General features: G+C 50.9%; 1 protein-coding gene across 5 annotated transcripts in view; it reads right to left on the bottom strand.

The window, feature by feature from the left end:
• ZC3H18 (zinc finger CCCH-type containing 18) overlaps positions 1-24,029 on the bottom strand; it is a 41,575-nt gene that overhangs the window by 10,276 nt on the left and 7,270 nt on the right. For 2 of the 5 annotated variants that reach the window (XM_032195734.1, XM_032195735.1), the window contains exons 3-12: positions 22,527-22,611; positions 19,776-19,924; positions 19,395-19,487; positions 18,733-18,890; positions 17,085-17,117; positions 15,444-15,570; positions 14,194-14,492; positions 3,887-4,087; positions 2,767-2,892; positions 1,545-1,646 (exon numbers count right to left, since the gene is read on the bottom strand). In XM_032195734.1, the coding sequence (XP_032051625.1) occupies positions 1,545-1,646; positions 2,767-2,892; positions 3,887-4,087; positions 14,194-14,492; positions 15,444-15,570; positions 17,085-17,117; positions 18,733-18,890; positions 19,395-19,487; positions 19,776-19,924; positions 22,527-22,611 (1,373 nt within the window). The remainder of the gene's footprint in view (positions 1-1,544; positions 1,647-2,766; positions 2,893-3,886; positions 4,088-14,193; positions 14,493-15,443; positions 15,571-17,084; positions 17,118-18,732; positions 18,891-19,394; positions 19,488-19,775; positions 19,925-22,526; positions 22,612-24,029) is intronic. The other 3 variants (XM_032195736.1, XM_032195737.1, XM_032195738.1) reach the window with 3 other exon arrangements.

The raw sequence follows: 24,029 nt of genomic DNA, 5'->3' as shown, positions 1-24,029 counted from the left end.
GCTACAATTACTGTAGCTACAGACACTTGAGAAGAAGGCTTCTGTCACAAACCACTCTGAAATACCACAGGTTCACTGAAAGGGATTTGTTTCCACTATTCTAAACCAAGTCACCTTTCCAGAGACAAGTTCCTATAAAACAGCCAATTTTGGATAAGTTTCCTACCTGCAAATCAACTCATGAAGCAGACTGTGCAGTGCACTGTTGTTCCTAAGCCATTTGAGTCTATACTTCTTCATCCAAAGCACATATACCTGCTTAAAAATCTGTCAATCAGGCCTCAAAATCAAACTGCACGTGGTTTATGCAAAAAATGCTCTCTCCCCTCACTCAGATTTGCAAGGTGCAAAGGAGCACACGCGTGGAGATGTCCCTTTGACCTGTTCCCTGCTTGCATTACCCTGCAGAACAGCGGATGGGTGACCACTACGCAATGTTCTTGTGACTTTATACGGCACCCACCACGTGAGATGGGAATTACTGTGGGACTGCTCACTTCTGGGCTCAGAGCACTCCAACCTCCAGTCTCCGGGCCGGTTACTGCTCAGCATTCCCTGCAGTGATGTCACACCTGCTATTAAGCGGGGAGGAGGCGGCTGTCTGCATACTAAAATAGAGACTGTTAATTCCACCTCTCGTGTTGAAGAATATCTGGATCCATCCCCTGCAGAGCACGCGATTAGGTACACGCGATGTTACGTGGCTAAACCAAGCCCCGTGCCGGTGCAGGCTGCTGGCTGGAGCTGTGTGTTACCAAACCAGCACCGCAATGCACACTGGAAGGGTGTAAAAACATTGCTGCAGGCAGGGAGCGTGTCCTTAAAGGGTTGACCCCTCTGAGTTAACAGGAAAAAAAAAAAAAAAAAAAAAAGCAGGTCAACAAGGTGCAAGAAGCCTGGTGAGGGCCATTGTCCCATATTCCAGAGAATTCAGGGGGATTCCCGTGGTGTAATTCATTTGCAGGTCACCTTAAAAACGGTGACATCACTACGGTGTTGTGACACCCTCCAATGGATCCATCATAACTTACCGTGCATTACAAGGGTTTGTGAAACAGCAACTTCAAGTATTTAAAAGAGCGGAGGCATAATCTGCTGAACAAACAGTCTCATAGCTACAACGCTGTTTTGATTTGTATCCAAAATTAAGAGCAGACGAGCCTGACCCACTTTGTTATTCTAAGGCCGTGCATTAACTAAAGCCACGGTAGGTAAATGAATTAAACTGTCGCACAGCTCCTACGTAAGCGTACCTGCACACACACAATGTGTAAATAGCAAATTGTGCATGTGTTTAAACACGCAGGTCTCCATACACTTCTTAAGGATACTTGCACAGTTTAACTTGGTTTTAGTAAGTGAGAGTGCCATAATTTAATCGGCCACGCAAAGCTACACGCCATTCCACGGAGGTCACGTTTTGCATCTTCCATTTCTTCCTTAAACTCTCAGGCAGGTCAGAAGGGTCTGACTCAGGTCAGGAATTAGGCTGCCGTTTGGAGGCTTTTCTGGGCTGTGTTATCAGAACGGACACAAAGCCTTACCCTTTTCCAGCAGGTGGTAACAACTCCCCTTTAGCCTTCAGAAGCGGCTTGTGTGGAGATGGTGTTGGGGAAGGAGATGGTGAAGACGAGAAGGACCGTGACCTAGAAAGGAACGAGAGATCACTCAGCTCAGTCTTTGGGGCTGCAGAAGGTTTTCGGTCTCCTCAGCAGTGCACTAAGCCCACAACTCCCTCCTTCGGCTGGTGACTGCATTTGAGGAACTAGTCCCAGGGAGCCTGAGCTTATCCTAGTTTCGTATCTGGACTCTGCTGAGAACAACAGGTTGTGTCACCAGGCTGGTGGTAGAAGCAGAAAACAAAAGGAAGAAAATACGGATGGCTGCAAGGAAGAGCCACCCTCAGATATTCCACACCAACACCTGGAGACTTTCTCCATATTCTTTCCTTGGGGGAAATATGTCTGAAGAATAGTCAGTAGGATTTTTGACTTGCAAGTTCAGCACGATTTGCTTCAACTCAGGCTGGAGTGGGGTGGTTGGGGTATGTCAGCCTTCTCTGCTAGAAAACCTAGGTGCTTGTGTCTAGAACAATCCCCACCTGAGCCTCTCCTGGAGAAACCACCTCTCCAAATGAAGCCATGCACTCTCACCAGCTCTGAGATCCACTCTGGCTCTGTGCATTTCAGCCCTTAAGAAGTGTCTCCCATCTAGGGAGCCAGTTCTCCTACTATGCATATTCCAGACTTGGGAAACTGTCTGCAGGGGCAAGGAAGTGGCAGAGTTATAAACATGCCTGCGTTTAATCAGCATGGGACACAGGATTGTTACTTTGAAGTGTCAAGACTATCACAAGACAAAACTGCATGGACTGCTTTATTAAAGAAATGTGATTTGCCTCTTTAAACAGAAGTCCCAGTGCTATAGACAAGAGATGCCAATAGCTTCTTCCAACCATCAAACGCAAACGATGGCAACGTTACGCTCAGCCAGGCTCCTACAACTGCTCCTTTACCACAAGGATGGGAAACAGCCCAGCCACAGCAGCAGGGTACACGTGGGTGGGAGAGCTGGGGTGGCTGACATCTCCTTCATTCAGCGACCAAAACAACACCCTGCCTTGCAGTCTATCCTATTTAGCTCACACAGGAAAGTATTTCAAATATTTTCTCTCGAGAGCTGGCTATTTGCTTTTAAGTAGCACCAGAAGTAGCTGCTAGGAAGCGTTTGGGACACAGCGTACCGTAACCTGCAAAGAGCCATTACCTGGACCTGCTGCCTGAGAAAGAGCTGTGTCGTGAGGAGCGGCTAGAGTAAGAGCTGTAAGACGACGATCTGGAACGAGATCGGGAGGAACCTGACCCAGAATAGCTGGACGACCGAGAAGAGGACCTGCAAAAGAAGTATTGAAGTTCAGTGCCTCTCAAAAAGTCCTGGGAGACCGAGGAACACTCTTCCCAAATTCTCAGATACTGCTCCAAAAGCTGCCCACCCTCTCCACAAAGGACTGCAGTCTTCCCTCAGCCCCCACCCCACTTTTTCTTTTAGAAATAATTCTGTTGCTGCTAGAGCCCTTTGCGTCCTTGAACAGGCTCCCTTCCCTTTAGCTAATGACTTTCCATCCCTTTTTGAGACCTCCTTCCACACATTTTTACGTCTTTTCACTGGACAATCCTCCTGCTCGGCTGGGTCACACGTGTAGGAGAAAAGAGGGAAATGAGAGGTGCAGCGAGTCCAGTGAGAAAAGCTATCTGCTTCTGGAGGGCTTTGCTTTATAAGATCCGTATCTTCAATTCGCCATGTTCCTCATTCCTCTCTGATACATTTTTTCCTCTTTGCAGGAGCTTCAAGTTCAAACGTTTACAGGAAATGGGTCCAGCTTATCACAGAATCACAGAATGATTTGGGTTGGAAGGGATCTTTAAGATCCAACCCCATCAAGGACAGGGAAAACCTTCCACTAGACTAGGCTGCAACTCCATTCTCCTAGATTCATGGCACTTCCTTCTGAACAGTGGATTTTATCTCCTGTGCTCTGATTTCTGAGCCCCCCTGCAGCACCCTAGGGCTCCTGGCGAGCCTCCTTGACCCCAGTTCTCCCCCAGCAGCATCATGCTCTTCCTGGAGCAGGCTCCCCTCCTCTCTCTAGCACTCCTGGAACGAAGATGCTCCAATTCCTACACCTTCCACCTCCTTCTGCTCCTATATAGGTCAGTTCTCATCTAGACGAGCTACGTGGACCTACATCTATGTCTAATTTCCCTTAATAATTATTTTTCCAAGGACCTGCTCCCCTTCTTACACCTCCTGCTCACAAGATAGAACCACACCACGTTCCTGATGCCCTACGAGGCCTGGACGTGACGTGCTCTTCACCATCACTCACCTTGAAGAGCCCGAAGCAGACGCCGACGAAGCGGAGGTTTTTCGGCGCCTGCGCGCGCGGCTGGGCGAGACGGAGAGGCCGAGCTTCTTTTTGGGGGACTTGGACCGGCGCCAGGGGTCCTTCCACTCATCCGCCCTCTTCGACTGCGCGGCGGTAATGGTGGTCGCCTCCTTCTCCTTCTTTGGTGGCTCAGGCTGGCGGCTGGAAAAGAAAAGAGGAGTTGAGATGCTGGGGTTGTTTTATACCATAAGGCCAACAGAAATAGATTTCAGGAATTCATCCTGCATACTCGTACTCATTAAGTTCCACTGCGGGATGTACAGCATCATTTGGGGCAGGTAAGTGTTAGAACAGCTATTGTTTTGTACAACAGTGACCGCACGCCCTACAAAAAGCAGCACCTGCAGTTTGGTGAAGCACTTTGTCAGGCTGCCCTGGGACCTGCCGGCTGCTTTCAGCTTTGGCTCTTTGCCTCCAAGGAGCAGAGCACAGACGAGAGGGCAGGGAACCCCAAAGCTGGTCCTTCCTTCAATTATGCCAGGCGGTTCGAAGTGGAGCAACCTCAATCTGCCCCCAGTGCATTGAAAATCCTGCACAGACCCAGGCTGAGGACAGCCTTGGGGCGTGCATCCGAAGCTCCATCCCAACGGAGCAAGGTGCCGGAAAGCAGCAGCCGGCCCTAAGAGAAGAGCTTCAGCCTGAATCACTTTTGAATCACTTTCCTCCAGCTCCCTTATCAGGGCACCACGTGGGGCTGTGTCACGAGCCTCACCCTGGCCAAGGCACGCCGAGCCATTTTGACCCACACGAAGGGGACACCTACCTCCTGGAGGCTGTTTTATCACCGCGTTATTTTATCGCCGCGTTATTCTCCAGGCGCTCACAAACACGGCTGGACGCGTGCTCTCCTGCTCCTGATAACCATGCAGATTTGTCAGGGCAGCCTAGACACCCAGACATTTCTTCCTTCCCCTTCTTGGGGCTCAGGCTGTATTTAACCTGTTTCTTTAACCTATTTTTATTTTTATTTTTTTACCCATTCCTTTCATTCTCAGGGCTTCCACTGCCCCTCTGAAAAAAAAAAACAGTGCTAACTTTTCAGCATCCGCACGTTATAGTTCCTTAATGAGTTTCTTCAGGCCCGGATTTTATCACATCTCTTATCTACGGATGATTTAACGTGGGTTTTTTCCTCACCCTGACTCTAACCTGCAGATGACTGGTCAATTAGCTGCTCGTAACCTTCTTCGTCAGGTTTTAGGCAAAGTTTATGCTTGCTTAAAGGTTTATGAAGCCTATTGCGCTCATCAAATTACCCGTATAATTATGCCTTGATTCCTTTTCTCCAGCTAATGAACCCTCTCACTCGGAGGGTTTGGGGGAGGGACAGCACCTTCCAGCCCCGGGTTCAGCCAGTCCCACCCTATTAGTCACGGCACCGTGAAGCAACCACTCCCCACACGACTTCCTCTACCTTTCGAGATAAAAAAGCAACCTCCAAAGTTTTCTAATAATTCCACGGGTTACGTTTCTTGCCACAATTCGTTTTCAGCAGACGACGGGGTAATTAAAGCCCTTCATTAGCAGCCTCTTCTTCCCTTTGAAGGCTCCACCAGTCCCTAGGGAGCCGCATCACCTCCTGGTTTGGCGCTACCAAAAGCTGCCTTAACTCAGTTCAACTCCTTCCCCCTCTCACCCCCTGCCAAACCTGCACATGCACACGGTGTCCTGCTCTTTCCCTGTCTTTCCTGATACAATTCCATCAATTTTACCATTTTTCCCACATTTATCTGCACATACAGAACGCTGGAGGGGAGAAACTCTTCTTTCGTGCTCACTGGTCCCACAAATCTCACTCCAGCCCCAGAAGATGCTTCTGAGGGTGACGTAGCAGCACAGAAAATTGCTGACTGCCGACTAAGAGAGCCCCAAGCAGGCTCATGGCTCAGCATTATTCACTGGGATCTGCGTTTAGCATCATCACCCTTTCCAGAGCTGCTCCAACACACGCCGCGTAACGCATCGCTTGCAGTGGGCTGGTCTCGTTTGCCAGGTTACATCGGCAGCTCCATCTGAGTACCTGATCACGGAGGAAGACCAGGATTCCAAACACTGAGATAGACCTGACCTACTAATTAGACTCTGATAAGGCTGAATAGCCCTCGCCAGGGCTGAGAGGGGAGGGTGAGGTACAGCCCAGTCGCCTGGTGCGAAGCAGCAGGACAAAGAGCAGCAGCAAGGAGGAGGAGAGCGCTGTGTGAGGATGCCAGCGGGTATCACTAGGCTGCGTCCCTCTCCGGTGTCCTCTCCTGGGGTTTGGGGAGATGCAGGGGGAATATTCTGCTGGCACAGAGGCAGTTCTCACCTCGAGACGTGGATAAGAATCCTGCAGCAGATCTCAGAAGGAAAAAACCCCTACAGAATCTCTCTTTCTCTCAAAAAGAGCACAAATCTGCAGCCTGGGTGCCGAGCCCCTGCTCAGACCCCACGTGGGAACAACTCGCGCTTAACTCTAAGGCTTGGAGCAAAGGCGACTCGGAGAGCAAATCTCATTACTCGCACCCATTACCTGGTTTGATGCAATTCTCTCCCGGTGAAGTCACTTTCTGGAGGAGAGCTTTTTTTTTTTCCCCAGGAAAACCACAACAGAAAGCCTCCTTTCTGGATACGCTTTGCCTTTTGACTCAGCAGCAACCACGTCACCTTCCTACAGCCCCGAAAGCAAGGCGCCGCGCGTGTCAGGACATTTTCCAAGTCTTTCCCCGAGAGCTACCCGCGTGCCCAGCGTGCAGCATCACCAATAAACTTCTTCAACTTCACACAAGGGACCCGCATCCGATGCCATTTGGCTCGCCTCCCCCGGTGGAAGTCGGGAGGCAGAATTGAAAGTAAAGCTGAGCAGCTGCCAAGCTCCTCGCCATCTGCCTCCGACTGATGTCCCGGTGACAGCCCAAACAGTTGGCAGCTCAATCACGTTCAGTGCTGCAGACCGACGGGGTGCACTCGTTGGGGTGAAAGCAGAGGCTGGGAACGGGGCTCACCGAGGAGAGGAGAGCAGGCAGGGAGCTGGCCCGAGCCCAGGGGGCTGCCCAGCATCACACCGAGCACCACCGCGGCTCCTGGTGCTGTGCTGCTGGGGGGCTTTGTGCACGGTTTGATCCCAGGGCAGGCTTCCTCCTCCTCCTCCTCGCTTTCGTTCTTGTGACTGGGTCATTTCCACTTCCCGTCCCGTGCTGGATGCGGCACTGGTCAGAGCCAATTCACCTCCTTGGTTGAAGAGGGAGGAAAAATAAAAATCAAGAGCCGGTTTCCTGCTGGGTCAGCGAGTCCAAGTGGCCCGTGGTGGGGACTGAACAGCTGCTGGAGCTGGCACAAGGCTATCAGAGCGGGGAAGAAGAGAAACCTTTACTGTTTTGGGGTGCTGAGCCATGAGGTCAGGTCCTGTGCTTTACGAGCTCAGCCTCAGACGAGCACACTACCGGCTGGCAAAGGAACCGCACGAGACCACGGCACGCGTGCGAACCCAGGGCTCCTTTTTCACCCAATTCCAGCTTTCAGGACACGTAGGAAAATCTTTGAGAATGAACTCCCTAATTAGCTGCATGACATCAGGTTTAAGAGCTGCAGAAGGAGGAAAAGGGGCTGAGAGGATGAAGTGGTAGCAGCTCCGTTTCCTTGCAGCGCCCGGAGCAGCAGCGCCGTGCGTCACCGGGGCACGAGCACGGTCCGCAGAGCGCGGCTATTTCCGACGCCCATTTTGACCTTAAAAGAGCTAAAAGCTTTATTTTCCAGAACGAAGACGTTAACGCAGAGTTGGCTGGGGCTCAAAGTACAGCAATCGAGCGGAGCGCTGGAGCCGAACGCCGCTTTGGCAGCGAGGAGGAGCAGCTCCCGACCGCCCCGCGCGCGGCTCGCGGCACCGAGGAGCCCGCCAGGAATTCGGAGGGGGGAAGCGGAGCCGCGTGGCCGAGCTTTCCTCCTCCTGCTTTTATGCAAATGACGCCGAAGCCTTTCTAATCTCAGCCGGAAAATAGGCTTCCCAGGGAAAAGTGCTTCCTTCCTTCCCCCCTCCCGGGGTGACGCCGCCACCCCGGGTAACGCAAACCTTATCGCTGACGTCGGCCTGGCTCCGGGGCTGCTGTTTTGGCCGGCAGCTCCGGCTCGATGTGCTCAGAGAGGAAAGTCCGGCCGTGCTCTCGAGCCCTTTCTTCTCTCGCAGGGAAGCGAGGGTTGTGGCACCGGCACAAGCTTTCCTTTGGTCTCGGTGGAATTTTCCAGAGGAAGTGAACTCGAGGAACGGTTGGAGGCACGGTGAGGGCTCTGTGATTTCTGCAGAGTGAGCTCCAGCAGAGCACGTGCAAACAGGCAGATTTTCTGTCTCAGCACAATAAAGTCACTCATCCCCAGTGCCAGAGAAATACAACAGCCCCCAAAATCACCTACAGCAGGAAATCCCGACCCCTGAATCCAGTGTTCATGCCTACGGCACAGCCATTCATCCTGGGGAGGTGTGAGCAAAGGTTTTGCTTCTCTCAAGGTGTTTCCATCTCAAGCAGGGTTATCAGTTGCTTAGAAAAAAAAAAAAAAAAGAAAAAAAAAGATTTCTTCAAAGCCTGATGGGGAGAGGCTTTGAAATTAAATAGTGGAGATACAATCTGGAGTATGAAATCATCACAGCGGGCAGATAAACCTATCCGGGATGCGATCTGCCCCGAGGGCTGAGCATTTGACGCCTCGAGAGCCTTCTCCCAGCAGAGGTGCCCGCATGCAGCGATTCTCCCGTCTGCTTTAATAAAACCCGGCGTGTGGGATCTCTCCGGCAGCTCCAACCCCCGAATGCCAACGAGAAACACATTCCTTGAGATCCACATCTGAGTCACTCGATGCCCTTCTTCATCTTGATGTAGGGTTACGAAACCCGGCTCCTTCTGCTGTGGCACAACCTCAGGAACCACGAAGACGAACGAAAACGCCAGGCGACAGCAACGCTCCGTGGAGACCTTCGACAAGCTTTGCTGCTTTGGTTTGCGGAGCCTTTTTTATTATCGCCAGCTTCCCAAACGAGCCGGGAGAACAAATTAAAGCTGAGCTAACCAGGCTCCATCGCTCGGGCTGGAGGCTGCGCTGCAGAAAAATGGGGATGTAAACAAGTTCTTGCAATCCCTACCTGCACAGCATCACCTCGCAGGGGCTGCAGATCCCAAGGAGCACACGCAGCAGCACAGACACGTCCTGCAAGCGAGGAGGAGGAGGAGGGAAACCCTTCTGAGCATCGCAGTGCTGAGGAAGGCACGGCAGGGTGGCAGCGTGCAGAGCAGGAGCCCAGGTCCCACTGCGGAGGACAAACCTCCCTCCAGCCTGGGAAACCCAATGGCCTGGGGCTGCTCGCTTTATTCTCTTATTTTGCTGCACCCCAAGAAGCCGCCCGGAGGCCTGGACAGCACTTCTGTGCCTGCTGACAAACACCACCGTTTCCCTTTGGTAACTTCTTGGGGATTTTAGGACTTATTTGGAGAGTTCCTGGGATCCACGCCTGACCTGGAAGCGGGCAGAGCACACATCTCTCTGCCCAGTCTGCTTTTCCGCCTGTGGCAGGACAACAACCATGAGCAAATAAAGGAGTTAAGAAGAAAGGGGACAACATTTCTACCAGAAAACCCAAGGACCAAATCCACCAGCTGACCCACACCGTATACAGCTGGAGGAGATGCTGTTACGAAGCCCTCTGGAGACCTGCATCTGCCTGAACGACAGCGGATTTGTCCCAAATCTCTGCCAAAAGAGCTCAAAGAGCAGATCCAGTGGCTCTGGTGGTGAGGGGGAGACCACCAGAAGCTATCGGGATAGGCGATAACGACCCCAGAACACCCAGAACTACAAATTCGTCCCTAAAACAAGTTGAGTCGGTTCGTGATCTCCCTCTCTCTCTCTCTCACACGCTCATGAATCACTCCATTTGCATTCCCTTCTTTTTGCCACTCCTTTATCTAATCAGCCTCCATTCTAACACTTTCTAACTTGCAAGCCCCGGGTAACCTGCGCTCATTGATTTGAGATTCCAGCTTCTCCTGCTCATTAAGGCGCTCACCCCGGGGACTAATAACGGCCTATTACAAAGGCAACGTGAACTAGCTTGAACAAGAAACCCAGGAGCTCTCCGAAAAGGGACCGCAGCCCTTCTGTCCCAGGGGCTGCAGCATTTGGTGGCATCTCAGGGGCTACTCCCACCTCGGGAGAAGCCGGGCAGAAGCAGAGGGCTCCTTGCTGGAAGGGTTTTCTGAAGGACTCGGGATCTGCTGCCCTTTCTGACATTGCTTTTAATTTGACAGCGTTCCTGCTTGCGAGTGTTATTTTTATTTTTTAATAGCTGCCTAAGTGCACTCCATCGACAGCCTCTAACCCAGCTGAGGCAGACTTCCTCCCGAAGGAGTACAGGAGGCTCAGCAGGACGTGCTCCCAGCGGGATGCTGCTCCTTGCCCTGCAGCTTCGCAGCTCCCCTCACCTCCTCTTCACCCTCTGCGATGTCTCTGAGCTCAACAGCCTCCTCCTCGCCCCACCTGGAACTGGCACACGGCAGATTTTGGACCCCGTATCACACGCCCAGCCCAAGGTAGCCCACCTGGAGATGGCGTTCAGGTCAGGCTGTAGGACAAACCTCCTCAAGAGCTGGACATCACCAAGTTCTCACCTTAATTTGAACGAAGGCGCACTTTGTCAAGCTGCTTTTAAGCCCAGAGCACAGCACCCCACGCATGGAAAACCCAGTGCTTCTCAGAGGGGAGGAAGAAACCAAGATCTGTCTCAGCACCCCGGAGCACAGGATGGTCTCCTCTCCTTTTGCTTGGTCGACCACGACCTCGTGCTGCCCACAGCAGGGCACGATCCTGCCGCCCCGGCCAGTGGGTCTGAATCCTCAGCACCCCTCGGTGCTTTGGCAACAAACCCAGGCCACACGACACCGAGTACGTTGCTTCATGCCCTGCTGAAACGCTCAGATTCACCGGGATGATGACGGGATAAAGCCCTGTGCAGCAACAGGAGGATTAAAGCTGTTATTTCTGCGGGCAGGGTCACAGCCCCAAGCCAGCGGCTCCCTGGCTGCATCCAGCGCTGGGGTCAGGACACCCCGTACTGCCCCAAATCCCCTCCAACAAGGCGCTCCGTGCCAGCTCTCTGCCCCCAAAACGCTTTGCACAAGAGCGAACGACAGCGGCAAGATGAAGAGGCAGAGCAGAAGTTTGGCACTCAGCAAAATCAGTCACAGCCCGGGGCACCAGAACTCGTTCTGGGGATGGGGAGCGCGGGGCCAGACAGCCGCCTTATCCCTCGGATCACAAGGTGTCCCGGCTTGTCTAAGGGTTCGATGCCTCGGGAGGGAGGAGGAGGAGGAGGAGGAGGAGGAATGATTTTACTAGCGCTGCAATCTCAGGTTGTAAACTTCTTGGAGAGCTCGTCTTGGGAAAAAAAAAAAAAAAACAACCCGCAAACAACAAAGCACAAAGCGGCAACCTTGCTGCCTGCTCCTTGCACCAAAGCCCGATCCTTTTGTGACAATCCCACTCAAAGCCCCAGATCTGCAGCCTCTTCTCTTAAAGGACTGAATGAAAAACATTTGCCAGGCTTTGTGGTGTGTGTGTGTTGTTAAATCCTGATCCTCCCCACCTGAAGCAAACAGCCACGCACCAAGTCCTGTCCTCTGCTGTTCTCAGCCCTAACTCTGATGCTGTTTAGAGACGGGATGAAAGTTTCCTGCCTCCAATGCAGCTGAAAGGGAACTTGCTTTCACATCCCAGCTATTTGCTCTTCAAGTTTTCTTTTATTCCTTGCACCTCCACCTTGTGCGTGTCGCTGTTTGCTCCTTCCTGCAGCCTCTACGAGGGCGAGCTCCTACGCAGGCAGCCCGGTGATTAGGGCCGTGATTAGGGCCATGATTAGGGCCGTGCTCAGCTCTGTGATGCCTCCTGGTTGCAAAACCCCACGGAGCAGTGCTCCAGCAGGACAGGAAGCAGTCGGAGGAACACCAAGGGTGCTGGTGTGCGCCAGCCCCTGGCACCATAACGAGGGCACCTCGGGGGCTGGACCTGCCAAAAATTGGGATGCGGTGACTGGGGAAAGCACAGAGGCTATAAATAGAGCTGCAGGTGAGTGTTGTGCCACCGTGGTGCATCCTGCTACCTGGGGAACACAAAAACAATGGCAAATGTTTTATGCATTAAGCGAACTTGGGAGCTGCTGGATGCCCGGGTGCCTGAAGTGAAGCTCTGCAGCCAGCCCCGGCAGGAACGGGGCTGGAGGAAAGGTGAGGATGCTCCAGCACCCCGAGCACTGGGAGGTCTGCAGCCTGTCAGAAAGGTTGTGTGGGACAAAAGCACGCTGCCCAGGGAGCACTGACCCTGTAACTGTCATAAAGGCTTTGGGGGAATAGGGAAACACGAAGTGTGGGATGAGGGGATGTCTTCGCCAAGGGAAATATCAGCTGAATTATCAGCTCCCTATTCAACATCCAGAAATACAAGTGCTTCTCGCTGCCAGCTTTTGCAATGGCACAAAAGAAGCCAAAAGAAACTCCTGCGTGCTCTGCCTCCCTCCTGGCTCTCTGCCTGGCCCTACAGGCACCTGCTCCAGCCTTACAGCACAGGTTCTCGATGATCTGGGGAAGACCAGCAGAGTTAACGACTCAAGAAGCAAAGAGGCGTATCAAGGACTTGTTAAATTACCAAGACTTGTCTTCAGAAGGCTATTCTGGAGAGACAAGAGGCACAAGTTCTTCCCCACAGCCCTCCCCGTGACCCAGGTGTCAGGGGGAAGGAGCAGCCCCAGCTTTGCGTGCGGCGATCCCGGGCACGGTGACGGCTCGTGACTAAGGCCCCGCGCTGCCAGCCGGCTGACGTCGCTCTCCCCATCAGCATCATGTGGGTCTGGGCAGAGAAATCTCTTCCATCACTGACCCAATGAGCGCAGAAAGCCACAGTCAATGTGTAATTAAAGCGCACAAATTACGGCTGTAAGTGAAGATGGTAATTAAGTGTAGTTCCCCGTATTACTGTAAGCATTGTGCCACGGTCACTGCACCGGAGCGCTCACGAGACACAGTCAAAGTGTTCCGAAACTGGGACTTCCTCTTGGAAAATAAGGGTCACCATCAAACACCGGTTTTCCCATGTAGGATTACAAACAAAAACCCTGTGTCAGATCCAAGACTAATCCCTTTTCCCACCTGAAACCACCCCGATCCACGTGGCATCTTGCTCCAGGCTTTCTGAGCCCTGCTCATCCTTAAACCAGGCTCTTCCTCGTGTTCCTATTTCCCACTCTCCTCCAAGCCCCAGGAAGCAAAACACATCATCCAGAAGGGGAAAAAAAATGCATCATCCAGAAGGAAAAGCTCCAGAGTCCTGGGAAATGCCTTCCCTACAGCTCCTCACCCCAACACACTTCTGTGCACACCATCAGAAGGCTCCATCTGCTTTTGGTTCCTAAGGTACCAACGTTGCTGATCAGCTTCCCTGATGTTTTTTAGCAGGGAATGTGATTCTTTTCCCTGATTCTGAATGAAAAGGTGCTCAACATTAGGAATTCCCATAAGACAAGTTCCATATTCAGTTCTGGTATTTACACGATGCTTTACAACACGCCTCACGCACAGCCCATTAAGTCACTGTACTGGAGGAACCAACAAAGAAAATATTATGTGTTTTTGAAATTCCTAGGCTTTTAGTCTGTCTGGTTCAATTTTCTCTTTCACACAGGCCAGAACAAGAATTTTCAGAAAAACTGAACAAGTTGAGGCAGTCAGAGGCAAGAAACCTAACTCCATACCCCAATTCCATCCTAACACCGGGCAGAAATTGGTTTCAAGGCAAAATTCGTTTACCTCTTCTAGTCTCTTTTGGGAGTTTTATTTAATGACACTCCAGATACTTCTGTTATCCGCAGACTCCCAGACCAGCCCTGGTTCCTGTCAAAGGGCATTTGTCAAGGCTGCAAAGAGTCAGCACCATCTGCAGGACTCCCAGCTGGGGCCTCGGCCAGCCTTGCACCATGCCCTAACCCCAAGGGACCGGGGAAAGGCTGAACATCTCCGTACCTCGGGGACTGACAGGGCCCTTTCAGCACCAGGTTACGCTCCCTGCTTCTTATCTGATGCTTTAGCTCCACTTAGTGGCCAGCAAGGCTCACGTAAAGCATCACATTGCTCTCCAAACTACAGCTTGACTGGAGAGCTGCGGATAATCGGGGTCTTCTCCATGGATGTGCACGAACCTAACCAAACCAAAACAAAGTCAGACCCGAAGCCAGCACTTACCTCGGTAGCAGCGGAGACCGGGGCTTTGGTTTTTCCTTCTCCTTGTCACGCTCCCTGTCCCTGTCCCGGTCTCGGTCTCTGTCCCGGTCCCTGTGCTGCCTGTCTTTTTCATCTCTCTTCACTCGCTCCCTCTCGCGTTCCCACTCTTCTTTCCTCCGCTGGCGCTCCTTGTCGCGCTCGCGCTCCCGTTCCCGTTCTCTCTCCCTCTGGCGCCGCTCCCGCTCCCGTTCCCTCTCCCTTTCTCGTTCCCTCTCGCGTTGTCGGTTTTCTCGTTCCCTTTCCCGTTCTCGCTCTCTTTCCTTTCAAAAGAGAAAAGGAGAAATCATTGCAGCATTGTGGTAACATCCGAAAGCGCAAGGTTTCAAAGTGGCAGACTTAAAAGCAATCCCATATTCCCTCCCGCGTTAGGGCAAAGAGATAACCCCAGAGCTCGTTCCATCACTGTTTCCTGAGCAGAGAGGAGCTGGGGAGGATCAAAGCACCACATCACATTCACCACGGTTATAATTTTCAAAGGCAACAACAGTCCAAGGCTAGTTTTGCTTATTATGCCCGTTAAAGGAACGTGTTGATGTTTACACGTATTTACCCATAGTGTTCATCATGCTTATAACCAGCTAATTAATTTTACAAACAAGCAGGGTGACAATAATTGATACGCAGCAACAGTTGGGACAGGCTTCTGCAAAGCAGCAAAGCCTTACAGCAAAAAGAAAGCCACCTTTTTAGGGACGCTTACCAATGAGCAGGATTTATTCCTTCTGACACTGCTCTCAAGGCACACCAGTTTGCGTGAGGGCAGAAAGGGGAGGGAAAGGGATCCAAGCCCTATTTCCACGGAGCCCTGCACCTCACAGCAGTGCCTGACTGCACCTGGGATTTCAGCAGCCGGGTGCTTTCCTCGTCTGACTCAAAGCAACTCACGAGCAACTCCTCCAGCAGCGGGCAGACGTGCAGGAGCCTCCGCCTGTCCACGTCTAATCCCTTCTTAGGAACCAACGAGGAGCCCGTTCTCCTCTCAAAGCATTTCCTGGAGGCTCCTGCCCTCCCCCAAATTTCCGAGGAAGGCTGCACAACGGCCTCGTGTTCAGAGCAGCAGCCGGGGCACGTGTCACTCAAGGTTTAGCTACCTGGAGGATTTAGATTCAGCAGCTTGGACACAGGAGAAAAATCCTAAGTGAGCTGCACTGGAAAGGGGCCGAGCACCTGGAAGAAAGCTGAAAGGGAAAGCGCGGAAGGGGTGTTATTACCTTACTTACTCTGTAGTTACGGTACGGGTCTGGGTCTGTGTACTGAACCCTGAAATTCTCATACTGCCCACCACGCCAGAACCGTTCTATGTCATAGTCATAATAGGGATCTGCATAGGGGTCAAGCCTACAAGGAAAAAGAGGGAAGGTTAGAAAGGGAAATCAACAAACGCTCCGTGTTCTAGGTCAGGCCTTAAGTCGCTGCCCTGACAGGAAAACCCACGTTCAGGGGAATAGGACCGTGGAAAGCGGTGCGTTCCCTACACAGCCCAAACAGACAGAAATGGTCTTTTTTTTTAAATGAAACTTATCCGAGAAAAATCACAACCCTTTCTGGATAAACACAAAAAGGACTGACCAAACCCGGCCTTCAAATCAATGCGGTAAAAACGCAGAAACATCGATTGCTTTTTACCAGCTGCTTCCAACGGAACGGAACCCGTTTTGCCCCATTGATTTCGAGCTGCATTTTGTGGCCTTGCACACAGAGCTACCTCAGGCTCCCTCCCACGGGCACAGCAGGAGCAGAACAGGGCCAGCTCCTGCTCCTCTGCCACCAGAGGTGAGGGGCATGTCCCAGCGCTGGCTGGAAAGGAAACAAAGTGCTGCTGAGCCTTCTGGTGCAAGAATTTGGGCTTTGGGGACAGGCTCGGCCCCAAACCCGAGGTTGCTCCATGCACTGAAGGTACCTGCAGTGGAAAACAGGCTCCGGCCCCCAGCATGCACGCGACACACCCTAGCTGCAAAACCCTAATTCCTCTTGGGGAGGAAGAGGATCTAAAACCCACCCCCTAAAAATGTGCAACGTGTCCTCCGTTTAACCACTTCTGTTAGGGTTATTTGAGGTTTTTTAATTCACGGACCCGACAACACGCAATCCCTGCCAGCCACCTGGAGTGACAATATCAGACCCGCTGTGAAGACGGGGAGGTGGGGACGGGGAACAGGAAACTTCCAGGGCCACAGAATGGCAGGGGCAGAATTGAGATCATAAAGTGAGTGCTCCCGGCTTGCAGATTATCTGCAGTGAGGCTTGACTCGTGAGCATGGGAAATAAATGGCCTGCTTTTGCACCCTAAGTGCCAAATAATCCAAACGAGGCCGAGATGGGAGAGCTGCCCAGCAAGTCAAGTGGCTACCCATATTCCTTTCGATGCTTTTAATATTTCTACTTCGCTGCCTGAAGTGATAAGCCAAGGGGAAGCATGCCAGGAACTGCCAATGCCTAATTCAGCAACAACCCCCTGATGCCAACCACGCAGCAATATAGACTCAGCGACATCAGGTGTTCAAAAAGAGAAAAAGTCTCGAGCTACACCAAAAAGGAAGCTTTTACTTTTCAACCCAGCTCAAATCCGAATTGCCCTACTCCCTTCCCCTGATGTTTGGGGACTTGCTGTTCAGTTAAACAAGCGCCCCTGCTGTGCTTTGTGACAGTTACTGGTAACTCGGTGCTTAAACCCTCAGGTGAGTAATTGGTGTCACCCCAAAATCAAATCCAGCCGTCCTGTCAATGCGCTGCCAGCCACACCTGATGGGGCAGCTGTCTGTGGCCTAGGAAGTTTGAAGAGGTGCAATGGAGAGAGGAAAGGGAACACTTTCGTACGGTTGCAACAGTACCGGAATCAAAGACCTGCTTACCCATAGTTAATGTTTTCTTTGATGTCCACCTCCCTATAGTTTTTCAAAAAAGAAAAAGGGATTTATGAACTATTCAGACATCTGCACAGGTCACAAGACAGTCCTGAAAGCATTTAATTAACATTCCAGCTCAACCACCAGTGCTTAGCTTGCTGCAAGGTGTCAACCCACGCGTAACGTGCATGAGAAAAATCACTATTTTCTACAGTGTGCAGCAGTAACAGCTTCGTAACTTTTACCTCTATGCACAATTAATTTATTTTAACGCCACAGCCTGTTTATGCATAAAGATTCCTCAATTTTCAGAAATTCCACTTGTTTGCTTACTTCTGCTTAACACTGGCTACATGCAATATAACACTTTTTTCTCGACTGTATGAAAAAACAGCCCTAGACCTAAAAAGACAAATTGTTATGACTGCGAGGCAGTGGCATAAAACAAGCAGAAGGCTCACTGGAGATGCTGGTTTCCATACACAACTCTAAACCAGATAAAACAGTTAATCCACGTGAGCACTGGTGATAATAAAGCCCCAGGTACAACCGAAAGCCTTCTCAGAGGAACAGAAGACCAAGGCAGAGTGATTTCTACACAGGTAAAGAACATCAGTATGGGGCAACTGCTTTGTTAGAGCCCACAGAAGTGAGGAGATTGCTTCCTTTTTAAATCTGGGAGTGGAATTGCACTTGAGAGCAAATCAAAGCCTACTGAACAAAAGCTTAACCTGCTCTTTTGCAGTTTTTTTTTTTTTTTTTTTCCATCAATTCTTTCACTCAAAAAGATGGAGCCAAGCCTTGCAGACGCTTTGCTGTGAGTGGAAGTATTGCCCAAGTCTGTACGTGCAGGAGGAACAGGGGATGTGTGTGCAAGAGGGAAATGTGCGTTCACCTAACTCCTGCAGAACGCAAGCCTCTCTTTTCCATCCCACTTCTTGGCTTGAGAACTACCACATAAATCTCCCAGAGCTGCCTGATGCCTCCTTGCTCCCGTTTCAGGCCACCTGCCTGCTCTCAATCATGTCAGGAGGGTGGCTGAGGTCTCCACCATTTTATGTTTTACCTCCTCCACCCTACAACTTAAGTTTAGGACGCTTGATTTTGCCCAAACGACGCCCTGGCAGCTAACAGTTTGCTTTCTGACCAGTGTCTTACTGAACAGTTTATCTGGGACAGGTCAAGGTGTTTTTTTAAGCCCAACTCCTGTGCCAATACCCTTGCAAATAAACATTCAGCCAGCTGCAACAGCTCTGCCCTGAAGCTCTTGGGCACTGAGCAACTTTGCAACCCCAACTTCAGCATTTAAAAACCCTCAGGGATTGGAATAAAAGCACGAAGAGGAAAAAAGGTCTGGAGAATGTGCTGGTGTGAGGTAGGTACTATTCAAATAGTGTCCTTGAGGGACCACTGTGCCAGTGATATTAAAGGTAGAAAGGTGTAAAGAAGACTGCAAAGGGAAGAGAGTGTTTAACTGGCGTGAGTGGAGGCAGCTCCGGTTTGTAATCGTGTGCAGACTGCTTAACAGGTGTTGTTTCCATTTTCTGAGATGGGCATTCCTCTGATTTAGAGGCTCAAGTAACCTGAGGACTGCCACGCTGCGCTGCACATCCCACCCGTTATCCCACGTAGCAAAAACAAAACTGCCTCTTACGCTGGATCTCTGACATCTCTGGTGATGCGGTAATTCCAGTCACGGAAAAACTCGTTCTCTTTGTCAAATTCACGCTCATCCTCTCCAATAGTCACAGTGAATCTCTTCTCCTCAAAGTCAGGCTCCTGTTCTTTTCTCATGGTAGCCTTTTTTAGTACCTGCCACAACACAGAAATGAAAGCGCTGTTAAGAGAGGAGTTTTCAGAGGCACAGAAATGGATGCGTTAAAAATGGGAGAAGCCTGCTCCAAATTCTTCTGCCCAGGTCTTACAAATGTGCATGATAACAAAACGTTCTTGATGCAGGGAGTGTAATTCACTGTTCCACCAGCTCAGAGCAGCAGCAGACAGGCACTAAGCTTCAAAGATGCAAACCCCACTGTAACGATCAGACACACGGATCCCATGGGTGCCAGAAAAACAGGGGCTGAGGAAAGGCAACTTGGACCAGCCTCAGCTTTGTGGAGGGCTCGACTTCAACATCCCTGAACTACCCCGGGCCACGAGCTCATGCTAACGTAAAAACCAGACCTGTGTGCCAGCTCTGTGCAATAACTGCTCCTTGCTGTTTATCACAGTAAGTTAAAAGGCAAAAGAAAGGCTCCTTAAAAAGAGGAAGACCCCACATGCTCCAGAAGGAAGCTCTGCTGGCAGTCCGTTTACCTCTTTAGCGTGCCGGAGTCCTCTCTCCCAGGCACTTTCTGTTGGAGGATCTGGAGGGGGTGGAGGTAAGATTTCATCCACGACTGGCCCTCCCTGTTAGAAGAGGACGAAGACAGACATTCAACATTAATCCTAAGCAAGCACACGCTTTTGTAAACACCCTTAAGTACTTTGGAGATGCAGCAGCAGGACAGAAGCTAGGACTTGCTTGGAAAATGATTCCCCTCTACTAGGGATTTCAAGATTACCTTTTAAAAATCACGTACCCAACAGACGTATTGAATTTTGCTCAAGTACCAGCCCAAATAAAGCCTTCAGCTCCTCCTCAGGAGCCAAAAGCTTGGTGCAGAAGCCAGGAATTCCCACAAGAGGGATCCATACCCAAGGGTTGGCCGGCATCAGCGGGTGAGGGCCGATAGGTGGTGCGCCGTTTGGGGAGAAGGGCTCAGGCTTGGAGATCAGGGAGTAGTTTCCTTTGTCATTCACCCCAGGGTGTATAAATCGACAGTTCATGCCCCACGTGCAATGACCTGTGGAAATACAGAGTTCGGTTAGATCCACGTGTGCCTGAACACCACAGCAAGAGTTTCTGCAGCCCCACAACCACGTAGAGCCCAAGGAATGATGTCGTTTCAGATCCCCGACCTCTCTTCTCTCCGAATTTGTTGAGCGTTACCCACTTGAATGTTCTTGCCACCCCCAACCTCTCAGAGAGGGCAGAGTGAAGAGATCCAGTCGCAAATGGATGAATGCACAAGAACCTTATTATGGCAGGGAGCAGGAGTGATGGATGCACACACACGCCGTTAAGCAGACACAGTAATAAGCCCGTGAGCTCTTTAGGTCATGTTAAAGACAAACACTTTAAATCAGAACTCCATCTTTTACAGAAAACAATGACTCCAACCTGACAGCAAGGGAAACAACACAGCGCGTTCAGAATAAACGTCTCTCTGGTGAGGCACAAAGCACATCAAAGATTTCTCTCCAGCTGCCTCTGTGCTTGCCAGCACAACGCAGGAAAGGAGACGCTGCTGAGGAGGGCAGCAGACAGAAACCTGAAGCTGCTCCGCTCGTTAGCTTCAGTCACCAGCACGGCAACGCTCGGGGGGGCTCCGGCAGGAGACAAAGCTAATTCCTGATTTTAATTCAGCTCGTTTTAGAAACAAACCCTGTTTTTTTTTCCATCTGGCAATTCACTCTTCAAGCAAGAGACGTTCTGCAGATTTCATGGCAGACAGCCACACCGCAAAGGCGTCGCTAGCTCTGCTCTCTCGGGCAGTAACACGTTGATCTCAGATGGAACAGAGCAGTTAACGCTGCAAAGGCCCAAGGAGGAACCTCCCAGATCTCAGCTGGCAAGGCAGCATGTCAGAAACCCACGCTGCACCTGAGTAAGGAGCACTCAGTCCCTGGAAACGCTCCCCATCGGTCCCAGACGAACCACGAGCTGCTGCTCCTGATCAGAGGTGTAACACCGGCTGCTTTTGTGCTGTCAAATATAATAAGAGCACAAATCCCCTCGCACGGGAGCTCAGCGGCTGCCAAGTCCTTTCTCAGTGACTAGCGAACGCCTGCCAGGAGAGGTCTGAGTGCAGGGGCTGTCAGACGCCTCCACCAACACCTCTCTCACCGAAATGTCACAGGGAATGACTGCCCTGACAAGCTGGGGGCTCTGCTACACGCGTCAGGGTGGCTGCACATCAAAAGCTGCCTCTCTGGAAGGCTTCCCAGCCAGTCACTCAAGCCACAGGGACAGATGCAGCCACATGAGGGCTCCTCAGACACAGCAAGGATGAAAATCTTCCCTCGAGGTCACACGTGGACGGCTTCCGAGCTCCCTGGTGGCACTGAGGCCCGCAGGGTGCACGCAGAAGCGAGTGTCAACGTTATCTGAACTGATGCCAGCTCAACGAAATCCCGGGGCAGGAGATTCTGCAGCCTGAACTTTGACTCAGGCGAACGCCTCAGTGCCGTGTGTCACGCTGGGGATTGAGGAACAAAAAGCTCACCTCGCACAGGGACTTCCCTGTTCCATCACCGCGCCAGCACGCTGGGTGTCTCAGCACAGGCAGAAAATTCAGTGCCGGAAGAGGTTCAGGAAGCCAGGTGAGTGCTATCTGATGGTCACAGCGCTGGAAACCCCCCGAGCAATTCCCTACCTTGCAAACGCTACTGACGCAAGGGATGAAGGCTCCACCCTGCTCCCCACCCTTCTTTTAGTTTCCGATTTCAATAAATGGTTCGAGGATGATTGTAAATAAAACAAAGTAAATGAGTAAACATCCAGGGAGGGGGAGCTGGAGGAAGAACCGAGCTATAAGCAGCTCAAATAAGACAACTTTCTATAAAACCTGCTGTTTGTGCTAGAGAATTGCAAGGCATCTGTCACAGTCACACAAACTTCAGGGAACGTCTCATTAGGAAGAATCAAAACAAGTAAGAAATAGAATCAGTTAAGATTTAAAAGTCTCAAGTCCTTATTTAAGTCTCACGTGCAGTAGGAAATAGGTTATGTGACTTCCTGCCCCCATTTCTTCTTGGCAATCCAAATCCTATTTCAGAATCGTAGTACCTGACACAGCACAGCGCAATCTTTTGGCTTGAAAAAAGAAAATAATAATAAAAAAAAATAACTGGGGCCAGCACGATGCCACATTATTTCTTGCAGGGAAACTATTTTCTATGTCCAATTAAAAAAAAAGTCATCAGCGAATGCCTTTTAATAACTGGGGAAGCAAGCTGGATGTGGAATTAAAAGAAACAATTACACTTTGGCAAGGCGTCAGCTTGCTAAGAAATAACGAGACTTGCCACGTTGGTTTTCCAGGGAATAACATCACAGAACCTCTTCAAGCAATGGCTGGTTATTAAATCAGCCTGAGCAGATTTCTTCCACGCTGTTTTCCTTTATTTGCTTCTGCCGGGCTCACCGTACCTGGGCTTGAGGTTTTTTTTGCATATTGGCTCTATGTAAATTCAGCATCTGGCCACCAAGGAACAGAAAGGTGATATCAAGGATGCCTGGGGCAGGGATAATTGTGTAGACAGCAGCTTAGCAGCTGCAAAACCAAATGAAAAAAAACCTCCAGCACCTTTGGTTTTGCTTCCAGCACCACAGCACGCCGTTACCTTTCATGAAGAACCTGCAGGTGGGACGCGGCCTCACTTTTCTGTCGCTGGGATCTTTAACTTCTCCCTCCTCCAGGTCGTCATCCTGGAACAGACAGACAGACAGACAGGCTGACATTTCACGCAGCGACCTGACATTTCACCACACAGCAGTCGCTGAAAGCGCACCCCGAGGCACAGCACAACGGAAATTCAATAAAAGGCTGTGATAAACACCCCAAACGTGCTGCTATGAACAGGAAAATGGATCAAATTCAGTGCTTCCACGCTGACTGCACAACCAGCAGGTATTAAGAACATCCTGGTGCCACGCACAGACCAAGGGGCATCATTTTCCCCAATCTGTGCTTCCAGGCTCAAAAATGGTGTGGTGGATTAAGATATTAACATGCTCCAGATGAGTAAGGTTGGCTGATGGCACGTGGAAGGCAGTCAGGGGCAGCTTCACACAAATGAGACAAATTTTGTTACCTTTCCTTCCTAGGGGCGTGCACACTGGCAGCTACAGCAGCTCAGCTGGGCGATGCTGCCGCCCTTCTGAGCCTTCAAACTGCACCGTGGCACCGCTGGTGAGCCCCAAACAATCCCTTCCCTTAATTGATTGAAAATACAGAGCCAAATTCCTGCATACGGGCACTTAATGCAACTAATTAGTACAGACAGGATGCACTCATATGCTAAATTCTGCTGTCATGGCAGTGAAACATGAAATGCTTCAAGGTTGAGCAGTAATAACCCCATGAGCTCTCCAGGAACGACGTGGGATGCATTTCTTCCATGAACCTACAAATCGGCCCTAACAAAACTCGGTGTTATCCCCGCACAACACAGGGCCAAATTCTGGAAGCTGGAGGTTTCTTCAGAGGTGAAGAACCACCGGGGATGGGCGTGGATGAACGGCCACGGAACTCCTCAAGGGGAAAGAAGCTGGAAAGCACCAGCCTTTGCCTTTGTTCTCCAGGAAAAAAAGGGAAAAAAAAAAAAGAAAAAAAAGCCTTTGCTGCCTTCGTTAGGCCACACCTGAGAAGTCAAAAGAGCTAAAAAAGAGGGAACGATGCAGAGAAGCCCAAGTGACCTGAGAGCTGTCAGAGTTGGCTGGTGCGCTCCCAAGGAAATTGGTGATTTCTCCTAAAAGGCAGCATGAAATAAGAGCTGGGGGTCTCCTTTTCACACCCCAGAGGCCTTCCCACTGCACAGCCATCGGAACAACGCCATGGCCAGGAGAAGATTAAGAAAGTTGTGACCTTGGGTCAGTTTAACAGCTGGAAATGAGGAAAAAAAACATTGTTTGTCTCTAAAGGGTCTACGGAGAGCTGGGTTAACAGCCTCTTGTGGGGCAGCCCTTTTGGGGCGACACAAGGAGCACTCTCCTGAGCGAGAACTGATCTTAAAGACACGTGGCTTCACATTCAAATCTGTATTTATGTCCCCTCTCCGAAGAAAGAAGTCTGGAAGCAGAAGAAAGCGCCGAGATTGAGGATTTTCCCCCAAAGCCGGGCTGGC

The sequence above is a fragment of the Aythya fuligula genome, chromosome 12 (assembly GCF_009819795.1).
Source record: "Aythya fuligula isolate bAytFul2 chromosome 12, bAytFul2.pri, whole genome shotgun sequence".
Taxonomy (NCBI): domain Eukaryota; kingdom Metazoa; phylum Chordata; class Aves; order Anseriformes; family Anatidae; genus Aythya; species Aythya fuligula.
The sequence above is the reverse complement of the archived record's forward strand: the minus strand, read 5'-3'. Positions and strand labels throughout refer to the sequence as shown.